This window comes from Engraulis encrasicolus, chromosome 21 (genome assembly GCF_034702125.1).
Source record: "Engraulis encrasicolus isolate BLACKSEA-1 chromosome 21, IST_EnEncr_1.0, whole genome shotgun sequence".
Lineage (NCBI taxonomy): Eukaryota > Metazoa > Chordata > Actinopteri > Clupeiformes > Engraulidae > Engraulis > Engraulis encrasicolus.
This window is the reverse complement of record NC_085877.1, coordinates 12,443,621-12,458,620: the sequence shown is the minus strand read 5'-3', so window position 1 is coordinate 12,458,620 and position 15,000 is coordinate 12,443,621. Positions and strand designations below refer to the sequence as shown.

At 43.3% G+C, this 15,000-nt stretch overlaps 1 protein-coding gene across 1 annotated transcript in view; it reads right to left on the bottom strand.

Annotated features, from left to right (window-relative positions):
- Positions 1-15,000, bottom strand: part of fancc (FA complementation group C) — a 72,656-nt gene that overhangs the window by 19,364 nt on the left and 38,292 nt on the right. Inside the window, exons 9-12 of the mRNA XM_063186208.1 lie at positions 7,345-7,400; positions 6,759-6,858; positions 3,594-3,669; positions 2,860-2,956 (exon numbers count right to left, since the gene is read on the bottom strand). Coding sequence (XP_063042278.1) covers positions 2,860-2,956; positions 3,594-3,669; positions 6,759-6,858; positions 7,345-7,400 — 329 coding nt within the window. The remainder of the gene's footprint in view (positions 1-2,859; positions 2,957-3,593; positions 3,670-6,758; positions 6,859-7,344; positions 7,401-15,000) is intronic.

The window sequence follows — 15,000 nt, the reverse complement described above, 5'->3', positions numbered from 1 at the left end:
ATTTGCAAACTGGATGGTGACTGAGGAATAGTCCCCCAAAAATTGTTATGGCTAGGCTGACAGAGGGGAAACGTAATTGCTTTCTCCACGGAGGCGGGGCATCAGCGAAACGTGAGGCCACAAGCACAAGTGGAGGATGCAAGGTTGCATATTGGAATGCTTCCATAGTGACTGATGAGTTTCTGTAATGGCAGCCTGGTTACCATTTAAGTCAGAGGTCTGTGTTATTTGTTGTCTGTCTTATTTGTGTACTTGATTTTGTGTAAGCATGTCATTTTTGTTTAGTATATCACTTTTATACTTCATTGTGTGTTCCTTGAAGGGAGGATTTACAGTGCCCTCCATAATTATTGGCACCCCTGGTTGAGATGTGTTTTTTAGCTTCCAATTATTTTATTTTTTTTCTAAATAATATGGGACCTTAATGGAAAAAAAGAGAAAAATCCAACCTTCAATACAAGTGCATTTATTCAGTGGGGAAAAAATCCCACATAAAGAAATAATTATTTGACATCAAATAATGTGTGTCACAATTATTAGCACCCCTGGTGTTAATATTTTGTACAACCCCCTTTTGCCAACCAAACAGCACCTAATCTTCTCCTATAATGTTTCACAAGATGGGAAAAGACAGAAAGAGGGATCTTCAGCCATTCCTCTTTGCAGAATCTCTCTAAATCATCCAGAGACCTGGGTCCTCTCCTCTGTACTCTCCTCTTCAGCTCACCCCACAGGTTCTCAATGGGGTTGAGGTCAGGGGACTGAGATGCCCATGGGAGGAGCTTGATTTTGTGTCTGGTGAACCATTTCTGTGTAGATTTGGCCATATGTTTAGGGTCATTGTCTTGCTGAAAGACCCAGTGACGACCCAGCTTCAGCTTTTCAGGGCAGAGGGCAACAGATTTTGATTTAAAATGTCCTGGTATTTCAAAGCATTCATGATGCCATGCACCCTAACAAGGTTCCCAGGGCCTTTGGAAGCGAAACAGCCCCACAGCATCACTGACCCACCCCCATACTTCACAGTGGGTATGAGGTGCTTTTCAGCATGCGCATCTTTCGTGGTACGCCAGACCCACTTAGAGTGTTTGTTGCCAAAAAGCTCAATCTTGGTCTCATCTGACCAAAGCACACGGTCCCAGTTGAAGCCCCAATACCGCTTGGCGAACTCCAGACGCTTGCGTTTATGATTGTGAGTGAGGAAAGGTTTTCTCCGTGCATGCCTCCCAAACAGCTTGTTGGCGTGTAGACAGCGCCTGATGGTTGATTTGGAGACTTTGTGACCCCAGGATGCTACCATTTGGTGTAATTCTGTAACAGTGAGCTTTGGAGATCTTTTGATTTCTCTTACCATCCTCCTCACTGTGCGTGGTGGCAAAATAAACTTGGGTCCTCGTCCAGGCTTGTTTACCACTGTTCCAGTTGTTTTGAACTTCTTAATTATTCCTCTCACAGTGGATATGGGCAGCTGCAGTTGAGTGGCAATCTTCTTGTAGCATCTGCCTGACCTGTGAAGGTCGACGCACATCTGCCTCACTTGTATGCTGTGTTCCTTTGTCTTTCCCATGTTTAAGAGTGGATAAGAGAAATGGCCTCGGTGTCACGTCATATTTATACCCCAGGGAAACAGGAAGTGATGAATTACTAATTAAATGTTCCTACATACTCTGGTAAACTTTGTAAACTACTGTAGAAATGACAGAAATGCTTCAATTATATTTATTTCCTGGGAATTGTTAAGGGTGCCAATAATTGTGGAACAGGTGATTTAATGAAAAATAATTATTTTTTAGTCAGGGATTTTTTTATTTTCTTACAATTCATTTGAGTTGAAGGCTACATTTTCCTACAATTTTCAGTGTGACAGTATTCTTCTGCAATGAACACTGAATTTATTTTAAGGCTTTTAACACATCTCAACCAGGGGTGCCAATAATTATGGAGGGCACTGTATATTCATTGTGCTGTGTATAATGACAATTAAGGCTTTGAATCTCAACTTAGCTCTTCTCTACTCATCTCTATCACCGTCTTTCTCTCTCACTCTCTAAGTTTCTCACTTTCTTGTTGTTCCGGTGCCTGCTTCTGTTTTTATGTGTTATGAGATTTAGCCTTGTTGACTTAACCATATGTATATGTATGGCTTTTTGTTCGCATGTTGCTAATTGTTAAAAATACATCTCTATTGTTTTTGTAGACTTATCTGTGCTGATCCAGGGGGTGGCGCGATGGGCGCTCCAATTAATGAACGGCTTTCAGGCCTGATGCTTTGGAGCGCGCACTGCGTCATCCCCAATCAGCAACAGGTGAGCTAAGGAGACGCCTAGATAAAACTCAGGAAGTAGCTTAGTAAGATGAGACACTGACGAAGGCAACAGCCGAAACGTTTGTCTACACTTCTGCTGCTATGTAAATAAAAATAAAAATAAAAAAAAAATAAATAAAAAAAAAAAATGTCTACACTTCTGCTGCTATGTAAATAAAAAAATAAAAAAGAAGAAAAGAAGAACCCGAGTGCGATCCACTTTTTCACTTTCTTGTTGACTCAACTGTAAGACGTCTCTTCTCTTTTGCTGTCTATTCATTTCTATCACTGTCTTTCCTTCTCGCTTTCTTATTCTGTTTATACGTCTCTCTCTCTCTCTCTCTCTCTCTCTCTCTCTCTCTCTCTCTCTCTCTCTCTCTCTCTCTCTCTCTCTCTCTCTCTCTCTCCCTCTGTCCTTTAACCTCTCCAGACTCTCCTTCTCTCCACATCTCTTCTCTTCTCTTCTGTTCTCTTAGCTAACATCATGGAAGCATATAAGGCCAAGCAGCAGGCGTTAGGAAGAGGAGCATGGTGGCTGTCTGGTGTCTGCTTGCCTGGTGTGATGGTGCGGGTCCTCCGGCTGTGAGGTGGCCTGCTGGAGCTGGGAGATGATGAGGCTCAGGTGCTGAGGCCACGCCTCCTGGGGAACCTCTGAGGAGGCGCACGCACGCACGCGCACGCGCACACACAGACACACACACACACACACACACACACGATGGGCAGCACATCAGGTGCTGAATACACATGCAGGTATTTTTTTACACATGCACGTATTTTTTCAGTCATTTAAGTGTTAACATAACATGTGAATACAGATTAAAAGAACTTAATTTAAATATAATAAACTCTACTGTGACAGGTGCATTTTAGTCCCCTAAATGAAATATTTTTTTTTAAATGTGCATTCTAAAACTCAATTTACAGGCTAAAACTGATGCGTTTCCAAAAATATCCATACATGTTAACATCTTCTCAGCGAGAGGGCAGCCAGAAGCAACAGGTGCCAATAGTTAACTACTTTTACATGGACATCTCATGAATACCTATCTATTATCTGAACAGAAAATGATCAGACAATAATGATGCACGTTTTTTTCTGCCACCACATGCCATAGATTATGAGTGCAGTAACTACAGTCTATGAATCTTCAAATACTGTATTGTTTTTGACAAAAAGGTGTTATTGATTACATAAGGTCCCAGTCTTCATCCAGCTTTGACAAAACATTGCTACCATTTTTATTTTTTAGAGCAGCAGCAACTACTTTACGGCCTTACAACATACCTGAGGGCAGTGTGAGCAGAGGGACTAACAGGTTGGTAGGCACCAGAGGGAAGAAGCTCTTCAGAGAACACCGCTCCTGAAACACACACACACACACACACACACACACACACACACACACACACACACACACACACACACACACACACACACACACACACACAATTGATATCCACAAGCGCAACACAAACACACATACAGTAGGCACCCACTCAAAGACAGGCACACACACATGCACACGCACGTCCACGCGCACGCGCACACACAATCTACTATGTCAGAACTATGACCACAGCTCCCCACGGGTAGAACTCTAATGTTGCAACCATCACCAACACCACGAAACAAACTCCCACCAAACGTTGAATGTGAGTGAGTGAGAAGAAGAGGAGATGTTTCTTTTGGATGGTTGACTGAGTTCTTGAGGAAAGTGGCTGCTGGACAGGCTGAACTCTTTGTGGGTGACGTGCCGGTGACACGATAATTGGCGCCTGTGTCAATCACAGGTTTTCGACTCGAGGACTTGCTACATCCTCGCTGGGGAACCGGGAAAGGCAGGCGAGCCACCAGCGAGAGGCTCAAGAAACGTCTTCCGTCTGAGAATCAGGGATGTTTTAAGGTATTTGGGGGGGCCCTAGGCAACGAGGGACTTGAGGCCCTTTTATTCTTTTCAGACTATTGTTGAGTGGCTCCCTCGAGAGAGAGATTTCGAATAGGGCATTCCTGCACTTTTCTGTCACTGAATTTAGGGAGGTGTTGCCACACTCACTAAGTTCTCATTGCTATCATTTGAATACCAGTACACTACCAGTTATTACCAGGGAGCCCCTTTTCAACTGGGGCCCCTGGATAATTGCCTAGTTTGCTTGCCTGGTTGTGACAGGCCTGCTGAGCGTTTGTGGTCCTGTGGTGCTGTGGGAGGCTTTTGTGTGACGTCTGATGTTCTTCTGGTGTTCCCCGACTCGATCTGGTCAGACCACCACCATCCGGCCCGTCTATCCCGAACAAAGAGCGAATGTGTCCAGACATTAACTGCTATTTGGGGAGCAGTATGTCTCTCTTTTCATCCCGGGACTGATATGCAATTCCACAAAATTATATAGCGCCACAGGCCTCTAATATGCGGTTCATGAAATAATATAGGCTATGGATGTGTCATTGAGGAGAGACTTGTCAAGGTATCCTCAAATACAAGGTGAAATATAGTTTAAATCTACAGTGCGGACTTTCCCTGGTTCCATTTGAAGAGCACCACATCTATAAAAGTCACCAAATCTGATGGTTTTGCTACAGTCAGCTGGATTTCATCACTCTGACTCCACCTGCAGTGTCTAAACTTGCGGGTGGCTGTGTAAAAAACGTTGGATATTTTAAAATCAGCCCTATCTATTTCCCTTGGCATTGAAATAGATTTTGGTTAAGCTGACTGCAACTGGATACTGTTTTGACAGATAAAAATTACTACTGTTGATATATCAAAGACACAAGTAAAGAAAGATTGTGATACAGTTCAACCAGCCACGATCAGAGATGGTGAGACTGAGGCACATTGGGACCAGGCTGGCTATACGTGTTTATGTGTCATCAATGTGTTATGTGTTGGAACCACATGGTAACTGTTAACAGAATAGAATTGATTCAAGACAAAACACACAACACATTACTGACACTCATATTATGTTTTCTAACTTACAATCGTATGTATAAAACTAAGTGTTTCACAGAATAAACCTTACAGTACATCACCCTGCTTCATCTGCCCAGGGCCTGCAGGTGGAAACTAGTTCTCTTTCAGTCGACTCACTCGAGATCTCCTTTGGGGGGGTAGAGATCTTCTAGGGTGATTTACTGAAGGAGATGTCTCATCCATCTCCTTTAGAGAACCGGGGTTACAGACGCAACTAAACTTTTATAAGCTGTAGTATGGCACAAGCCATCTTCTTACTCTTGTAACCAATGACTCTTGCGCATGGTCCCTGTTTCAACTAAACTACATAAACAAAACTAAACCCATTTGTTTCTAGTCAATGATGGGCACCACACAACAAACAACGTTTTTGAGGAAATGTTATGCGATTAATTGAGATTAATTAATTGGAAAGCTTCCAAAGAAATAGATTTGAAAATGTAATTGATTCCCACCCCTAATAATAAGTAAAATATATATTTTTTTCCCCCACACATTTTGTACAAATGACTTCGGTGCGCTTTTCAGACTTGAGATTCAGACACAAGAGTGCTAATAAGCTAACGTCACAATGTAGTACCATAAAAATAGCCCATGAACCCACGAGCCTGGCAGTCAGGACGGCTGCAACAACCAGGGATTACCTGACGAGACAGACCAAATCAAAACAGTCTGAATATGCTGAGGAAGCGGTGGCAAAGCTCTCCAAAAACTACTTAACAAAACATCCGACCTGCCAAGTGGCAACAAGACTCTGGAGGTAGGTGTAGCATTTGGCAAACCCATGTTTTTCAAGACAAGGGGAGGCTGCTCTCCACATGGTTGTTAAGGTTTTAAATAATCGTCATTACTCTTTTTAATGCCCTGTGATTAGGACTCAAGTTCTGGTTTAGCGAAAACTTTTTGTGCCTGCATTTACTGTAAGAACGCATCTCTCAAAATAGCATTTTTTTTCTTCAAAATTACCCCGCTCTTCAGGAGTTACTTTAGGAAAACCATCTGAGGAACTGGATAAAGCAGGAGCAGCACGGCTCAGCTTTTCAATTCATAAAATAAATTATGTTTGCTTCACTGTTACAGTGGGATGTCAGTGGGTTGGTAAATGTTAAAGGTAAATTCATTAGATTATCTGTTACTTGAAAAGGCAATTAATTAGATTACCTGTTACTGGAAAAGTTAGTAACAGTGTTTATTTTAACACCCTTATTCCCATCACTGAATGTGATAACACATTATTACTACTGCTAGTTGCCATTGTAATAGTAGTGGTGGTGGTGGTAGTAGTAGTAGTAGTAGTAGTAGTAGTAATAGTAGTAGTAGTCGTCGCCGTTGTAGTAGTAATAGTAGTCGACGTCGACGTAGTAATAGTAGTAGTAGTAGTCGTAGTAGTAATAGTAGTAGTAGTAGTCGTCGTCGTCGTCGTAGTAGTAATAGTAGTCGTCGTCGTCTTCGTAGTAATAGTAGTAGTAGTAGTATACCTGAGGGTCCTGGGCAGCCAGTGCAATGAGGAAGCAGCGAGTGAAAGACTGGATCAGCAGCCGCAGCATCGAATTATCCTCCAAGTCCAGCAATATAGATCTGATGATGAAGGATTAAAAAAACAGACACACAGACCAATCAATGTTCAGTGAAGAGCAATCTGGATTCATTAAATAATCTGTATCTGTAATCTGACTGTATTAAAATGTAATTTCATTCCTTCGTTGAAATTGGTTGTTCCAAATCATGGTGTGTGTGTGTGTGTGTGTGTGTGTGTGTGTGTGTGTGTGTGTGTGTGTGTGTGTGTGTGTGTGTGTGTGTGTGTGTGTGTGTGTGTGTGTGTGTGTGTGTGTGTGTGTGTGTGTGTGTGTGTGTGTGTGTGTGTGTGTGTGTGTGAGAGCTTATGCAGGTGGTGATATGGGAGGTCATATAGGGTTTTCCCTCTCACGGCGATGGCAACTGCTTTAGGTACACACTCAATATACAGTCTCCTTCTCTGAGGTGCCCAAGAACATTTTTCGAGAGTAAGTGTAGTAATGAAATTCCTGAGTAGGTCACCAGTTGGCTATTCATTCTCACACTCACCGGAAGATGTCATTCACCACCAGAAATATGGAGCAATGCTGTGCACAGGCCTGGGGCTGCGAAACACAAAACGTGTGTTATTACCTAGTATAAATAGAGTAGAGTAGAGTAGAGAGTAGAGTAGAGTATCGTTTATTGATCCCAGGGGGAAATTAAGGTGTCAAGTAGCATACACACATACATAAATAAAGACATTGCTCACGAGACATTACACACATACTTAGACATAAAATAACCATATATAGCTCACTGTTACACACATACTTACACATAAAATAACCATATATAGCTCACTGTTACATACATTTGCCCAGGCATATCTCTCACACTCTCTCTCTCTCTCACACACAAACACACACACACACACACATACACACACACCAAAAATAATAATAAAATAAAGTGTCCACAGTGTCGCATGTGCCTTAGCTGAGTGGCACATAGAAGCCAGGACAAGTGGCCAGTAAAGTGTCCCTTAGTGTCCATAGTCTCTCTACCTAGTACAATGTCATTGTATTCCTGCAAGCAATGCAAGCAATCACTCTGTTTAGCACTCAAGTCTCAATCCATCTGTAATCCACTGGACTACATTTTGGTGGGTGTCTTCCTGGGGAGAGTACAGTGACAGGCTCTTAGCGCAAAAAATTTTTTTTTTTTTAGTTCTGACCCTATCCATGAGATTACCACCTTTGACAGAGGGTTGTTTGTGCACACAATATCCATTCTTGACAATTAGAAAAAAGTGTGCTTTTATTGAACCCTATTTGTGATAACACCTTCATAGATGCGTACAGTAGATTGCAAAAATCAACTGGTGATCCTTCTACTTCCACTACACATCACTAGATGTCCCTATTGGCTCAATCATCAGCACAGGTAGCTCAAACACTCCGTTACTATGAGCCACCTGTATTAACGCGAAAAAACCTGGCAGACTTACTGACAGAATTACTTTGTGAACTCAATATTGTCCATCCATGATTATAACAGTCATCACTTCCTCTACTCTCCACTAGAGGGGGATGTTGGCTCAGTCATGGGAGCCCGCTCCATGCAACTGGTTGCAATTTGGCCTCCCCTGTTTACTTCGTCTACGCGGGCCCACAAAGTGGTTCATCAGTCGCGGCTGCTATCAAAACAACGCGCCAGTGCCCCGTTATACAGCATAGATCATCTGTTTCGCATTTGGCACATTTTTTTCCTCTCTTCTCTTTCCCTTTTCTGTTCTTTTTCCTTTTTTGTGTGAATTGTGTCGGGGGGGGGAGAAGAAGGAGGGGAGCTGCGCAGCTGTACTGTACTAGTTGGCACACTGGCATTTCCACCCCCAGAGACTGACGGGCAGATCATGACACTGAGGGAGAGAAGGAGAGAGAGAGAGAGAGAGAGAGAGAGAGAGAGAGAGAGAGAGAGAGAGAGAGAGAGAGTGAGAGAGAGAGAGAGAGAGAGAGATGGATGAAAGATGGAAAGAAAGTGGTAGAGAGAGAAAGCGAGAGAGAGAGAGAGAGAGAGAGAGAGAGAGAGAGAGAGAGGGAGAGAGGGAGAGAGATGGCGAGGGGGAGAGAAAGACAGAAAAAAGAAAAGAAGGTATTTACTCCCTCTTTCCACCAGTCAAATGAGATAAGAATGCAATTAAAGCCTTCCCACACCCACAAAGCGCCCAAATAAAAGTCCCACATGTGCTGGCGTGCCTCACATTGTGTGAGAGAGAAAGAATGGAGAAGCGAAGAGGGAAAGTACACACACGTAAACAAACACACACACACACAGACACACACACACACACACACACACACACACACACACACACACACACACACACACACACACACACACACACACACACACACACACACACACACACACACACACACACACACACACACACACACACACATACGCAATTGTGATCCAAACAAAGTGTGTGTGTGAAAAAATAACACAGGTGAACGTGTAGCAAGAGATATGGTAGGTAGGTATGGGTATGCAATCAAAGAGGGAAAGGTGTAAAAGATCACAAAAAAAAGACCAAATTAAGCAATGATGGTCATACTTTAATAATATGAACAAAGCAAGAGAGCAATACAGCAAAGAAAGCAAGCAAGCAAGAAAAAAAGAAAGACAGAAAGTGAAAACGAAAGTGAAGAGACATGTATAGTCACCCATCGAACAAAAAAAAAGACAGTGGAAATGGAATGGGCAAAGAAAAAAGAAAGAGAAATGAGAGAGAGAGGGAGAGAGAGAGAGAGAGAGAGAGAGAGAGAGAGAGAGAGAGAGAGAGAGAGAGAAAACACTAACCAAGATATACAGAAAACCCCAGAGAGAGAGAGAGAGAGAGAGAGAGAGAGAGAGAGAGAGAGAGAGAGAGAGAGAGAGAGAGGGAGAGAGAGAGAGAGAGAGAACACTAACCAAGATATACAGAAAACCCCAGATACTGACAGACAGAAAACATGGAGGGCAACCAAAAGAGAGAGAAAAGAGGAGAAGTAGAGAAAACAATAAAGGAATGGGCAAGATGGCGCCATAGTGGTGGTGCGGTGCCGCCTGCTTTAGTGGTGGGCTGACAGGGGACTGGGCCCCATGATCACCACATCCTCCTACCACCACCCAGAGGAGAGGAGAGGAGAGGAGGAGGAGTGGAGAGGAGGAGGAGTGGAGTGGAGAGGAGAGGAGTGGAGAGGAGAGGAGAGGAGAGGAGGAGGAGTGGAGAGGAGGAGGAGGAGTGGAGTGGAGAGGAGAGGATAGAGGAGAGGAGGAGGAGAGGAGGAGGAGTGGAGAGGAGAGGAGAGGAGGAGGAGGAGGAGTGGAGAGGAGAGGAGGAGGAGTGGAGAGGAGGAGGAGTGGAGAGGAGAGGAGAGAGGAGAGGAGGGCAGAGGATGAGGAGGAGAGGGGAGGAGAGGGGAGGAGAGGAGAGGAGAGGAGAGAGGAGAGGAGAGGAGAGGAGAGGAGAGGAGAGAGGAGAGGAGAGGAGAGGAGAGGAGAGGAGAGGAGAGGATAAGAGTAGAGGATGAGGGGAGAGGAGAGGAGAGGAGATGAGAACAGAAGAAAGGAGATGAGAGAAGGAGAGAGGAGAGGAGTAGAAAAGGAGGGGGTTAGAGGAGGAGAGGAGTAGAGAGGTGGAGGGGAGAGGAAAGCAGGGGAGAGTAGATGATCAGAGGAGATCAAGGGAGAGAAGAGAGGAGGAGAGGAGTAGTGGAGTGGAGAGTGGTGAGGAAAGGAGAGGAGAGGCGAGGAGATGAGAGGAGAAAGAAGATGAGGAGAGATGAGATGAGAGAAGAGAAGAAGAGCAAGAAAGTGGAACAGGCGGGATAGGAGAGAGAATGATAAAGGAGAGGGAGATGAAGGAGAGGAAAGAAGAAAAGAGAAAGGCTGAGGAAAGGGACAAGGCAGCAGGCAGGAACAGACACGAGATGAGAAGGGAGTTGAGAAGAAGAGAGAGTAAGAAAGCATGCACAACATAGCTGAAAATACAATTCATGCAATTTTTTGTCATGCTCTTTTTGACTATTAGAGGCATGCGCCAAGCAGTATTAACTATTAACACACACAAAACCTTTACACTAGCCTAGCTGCTAGCATTTACTCTAAAGAGAGGAACACGTTACATTACATTACACGTAGCTAACGCTTTTCTCCAAAGTGACCGTTACTTACAGGGTATTGGTTACAGTCCCTGGAGCAGTATGGGTATAGACGACAGATGCTTTCTCAGGGGCACTTTAGCCATGAAGTGAGGTAGGGAGTGAAAGAGTGGTATTTGAACCTGCACCCTTCTGATCTAAAGCCCATCTCCTTAATGTGTTTACAGCAGAAACAACCAAAGCTACAGAGAAGCTAAGGTTGTTGAAGAAGTTTCACCTTGAATTCACTGTATTCGCTCTGGACAAGACATTGACATAACGCTTCTGGCTTGTAAGCCTGGGACATTCGCAGATATGAACATTCCAATTGTTTTTTTTACCGAACCGCGTCATAGCTCATTACCATAATATTAGCTTGACTTTAATTTTTGAAATTCACTCTGCTCACCCAGGTTGTTTTGCTCCCGGCGAATTTGCTTCCATATTTCTCCAGACCTTTCTTGTCCATTATAATATAACTAGGTTTTCAGTTTACGTTTTGGCTCCGTTTGAAATCCACAGAAAAAGCAAATACATTGGTTAACCATACAAGTGAATAATATTACTAACCAATTTGTGGAATTATGGGTCTGTTAACTGTTAAACCTGAGGTCTTTCCACATTTTATTGCAAAAGTTTCTTCTGTCCGCGACCCCCCCTGCAGCACATGCACTGAAGGCCCTGAAGCCCTAAAACATCCCACCCCACCAACACCACCCCAAACACACGCACAGACACAGACACATACACATACACACTCACGCACAGAAGAGAAGAGAAGAGAAGAGAAGAGAAGAGAAGAGAAGAGAAGAGAAGAGAAGAGAAGAGAAGAGAAGAGAAGAGAAGAGAAGAGAAGAGAGGAGAGGAGAGGAGAGGAGAGGAGAGGAGAGAAGAGAGGAGAAGAGAAGAGAAGAGAAGAGAAGAGAAGAGAAGAGAAGAGAAGAGAAGAGAAGAGAAGAGAAGAGTTGAAGAGAAGAGAAGAGAAGAGAAGAGAAGAGAAGAGAAGAGAAGAGAAGAGAAGAGAAGAGAAGAGAAGAGAAGAGAAGAGAAGAGAAGAGAAAGAGAAAGAGAGGTGGAGTAAGCAGAGTCTGGAGAGGTTAAAGGATTTCTAAAGTAAAGCTGTCCTCCTACAGTAACACACACAGAGTCTGTCCTCAAAGGGGACGTAAATGTCTGGGCAGCAGTGGAGTGAGGAGAGAGAGAGAGAGAGAGAGAGAGAGAGAGAGAGAGAGAGAGAGAGAGAGAGAGAGAGAGAGAGAGAGATTGAAGAGAAGTTGAGAAGAGAAGAGAAGCGAGGTTGAGTCAATAATAATGAAGTAAATAGACAACAGAGTGAGAAAGAGAGGGAGAAAGACAGTGATAGAGATGAATAGAGAGTGAGAGAGGAGAGTAATAGTCATTAGGTTGAGATAATAATAAACTACAGTATGTAAGTGAGAGAGGGAGAGAGAGAGAGAGAGAGAGAGAGAGAGAGAGAGAGAGAGAGAGAGAGAGAGAGACAGAGAGAGAGAGACAGACAGAGAGAGAGAGACAGACAGACAGACAGACAGAGAGAGAGACAGAGAGAGAGACAGACAGACAGACAGACAGGCAGAAAAGGGGAGTATTACAGTGAGTCAATAGGAAACTATTCCATAGAGAGACAGATAGAGACAGATAGACAGAAATAAAGCCTGCCAGAGCGATACAGACATGTTGAGAGAAAGTCAGGGAAGATGGGACATTATCCTCATGCTCTGCTTCAAGGAGAAACTACAGCCAAGAAAGCTCATGGAGTAAGAGCATGTATTATATAATGACAAAAAATGACATCACATTGACCTGTAGGTTGTGATTTACGGACTAGAAACAATAGGAGGGTCTGCCATGGGTCAGTGGAGCAAGAGCACTACAGCGACACCCAGTGGTAGCCATGCTGCATTACATGGCCAATATCAAAATAAAAGAGGCGGCCCACACTACACCGCACTGTACTAGGGATGCATGACACCACTTTTTTTGAAAAATGATACAAGTACGAGTACATTCATTTCTGTACTTGCCGATACCGAGTGCTGATACCGACACTTTTACCACCAACATACAATGAAAAGAAGTGCAGCTTTTTTTTGAACGAGGAAATAAGGGCGGTGCACCCTCATACATTTGTCGATTGAACTTCAAGTCACATTTAAAAATACACACACACACACACGCACACACACACACAGACACGATTTAAGATTGAAATGTATGTGGCGGCACTTTCTTTCTTATAATGCTTTCAAGTAGGGCTGCACAATGAATTCAAAATCGTGATAAAATAGTGAAATTGAACTCATGATTTTTATTGTGATTTAATCGTGGCAATAGTGACCTACTTTTGAGTGCGTCCTTGAAGCCAGAACATACTGACAGGCTGGTGTTTCCGGCCAGAAATCTTTCCACTTAAGTTTCATGCTATTGCCTTTACATAATTATTACAATTCATTTTATTTTGCTCATCCCGTATGTAATTCATTCTTGGTTATATTTCATCTTTTTATAATTTTCAAAAAAATCTGCAAAAATCAATAATCGTGATTAATAATCGTGATTATGATTTTGACCAAAATAATCGAGATTTTGATTTTTTTCCATAATCGTGCAGCCTTTCTTTCAAGTCAATGTTATTTCGTGCAATAGACGTATCAGTGCCTGGTATCGTCACCGTTTGACGAGTACGACGAGTATATTTAATCAATGTTTGACGAGTACGAATATGAGAATATTGAGCAGGTATCGGGCCGATACCAATACTGCATCCCTACACTGTACTGCACTGCACTCCACTCCATTCCATTCCAGTCTTGTCTACTCCACTCCAAGTCATCACGCGGCCCTGTAGCATTAGGAAATATGACAGCGGAGATTTAAATGTGTCTATTGTTTCCAGTGCGAGGCCAAGTAATCAGATGCAATAAAGTGAAAGCCACAGGGCATATTTTGTCTTGTTTGAAGGATTGTTTTGTGTTTTGTGCTGGCGAATTTGTGTGTGTGTGTGTGTGTGTGTGTGTGTGTGTGTGTGTGTGTGTGTGTGTGTGTGTGTGTGTGTGTGTGTGTGTGTGTGTGTGTGTGTGTGTGTGTGTGTGTGTGTGTGTGTGTGTGTGTGTGTGTGTGTGTGTGTGTCCGTCTGTTATTGTGTGTGCTTTTCAGAGCGCTTGGCCCCTAGTGAAAACAGATGGTCTTCACAGCCTAATCCTTCTTACGTATATACCTTACTCTCTCCTCTACTTCAGGGAGGGTCAATTACTCTATCCCCAAAACATCCTGGTTTTTTTTTTTCACCCTCTCTTCTCCTCTTCTCCCCCACCCCACCCCCTCTCTCATTTCGTTGGCAGAGGGCCCCCCCTCGCAGTTTTGCTGTTTATTATTACTGGCAAAAAAACGCCAAGTGAGGAGGGGAAGGTTTGAAGTGAAAACAAGAATGTGAAACTAATTACTCTCTTCCCCAGTTTTTTTTTTCCTGAAGGCCGTGTTAAGAAAACAAAGAAAGAAAGGAGAGGGGGGCAAAACGGAAAGCTGTGTTTTGTGAATCAAAGGCTCCTCGGAGCCATTGAAGAAAAATATAATAATAAGTGGATGGGAATCTTCAAGTGCTCGTCAAATGGGTTTCTGTGGTTAAAAAAAACAGCAACCAAGTGTCTGAAACGACTACATGTACAAACACACACAAATGAGCATATTTTGTCTTACTTATGGGGCTGTGCATTGTCAGGGTGTAGTCTTGTGCAATTTAGTTTGGGGTGAGGGGGAAAATGTGGAATTGGAGCGCGTATGGAACAGTTGAATGAACTTTTAGTCTCCACTAAAAAACCTTGGCCACACATACAGATAAATTGACACATTTCAACATACAGTTGCATTCTGAAATACGCTTACAAGTTACATTCCGACATACCCTTGCAATCCGGCATGGAATTCTGGAATTAACATGCGGTAGTACGTGTGGATAAACTACTTTGCAATTTTCCATTTTCTAATGGCTGTGTGCATGTTTGTGTCTGTGTGTGTGTGTGTG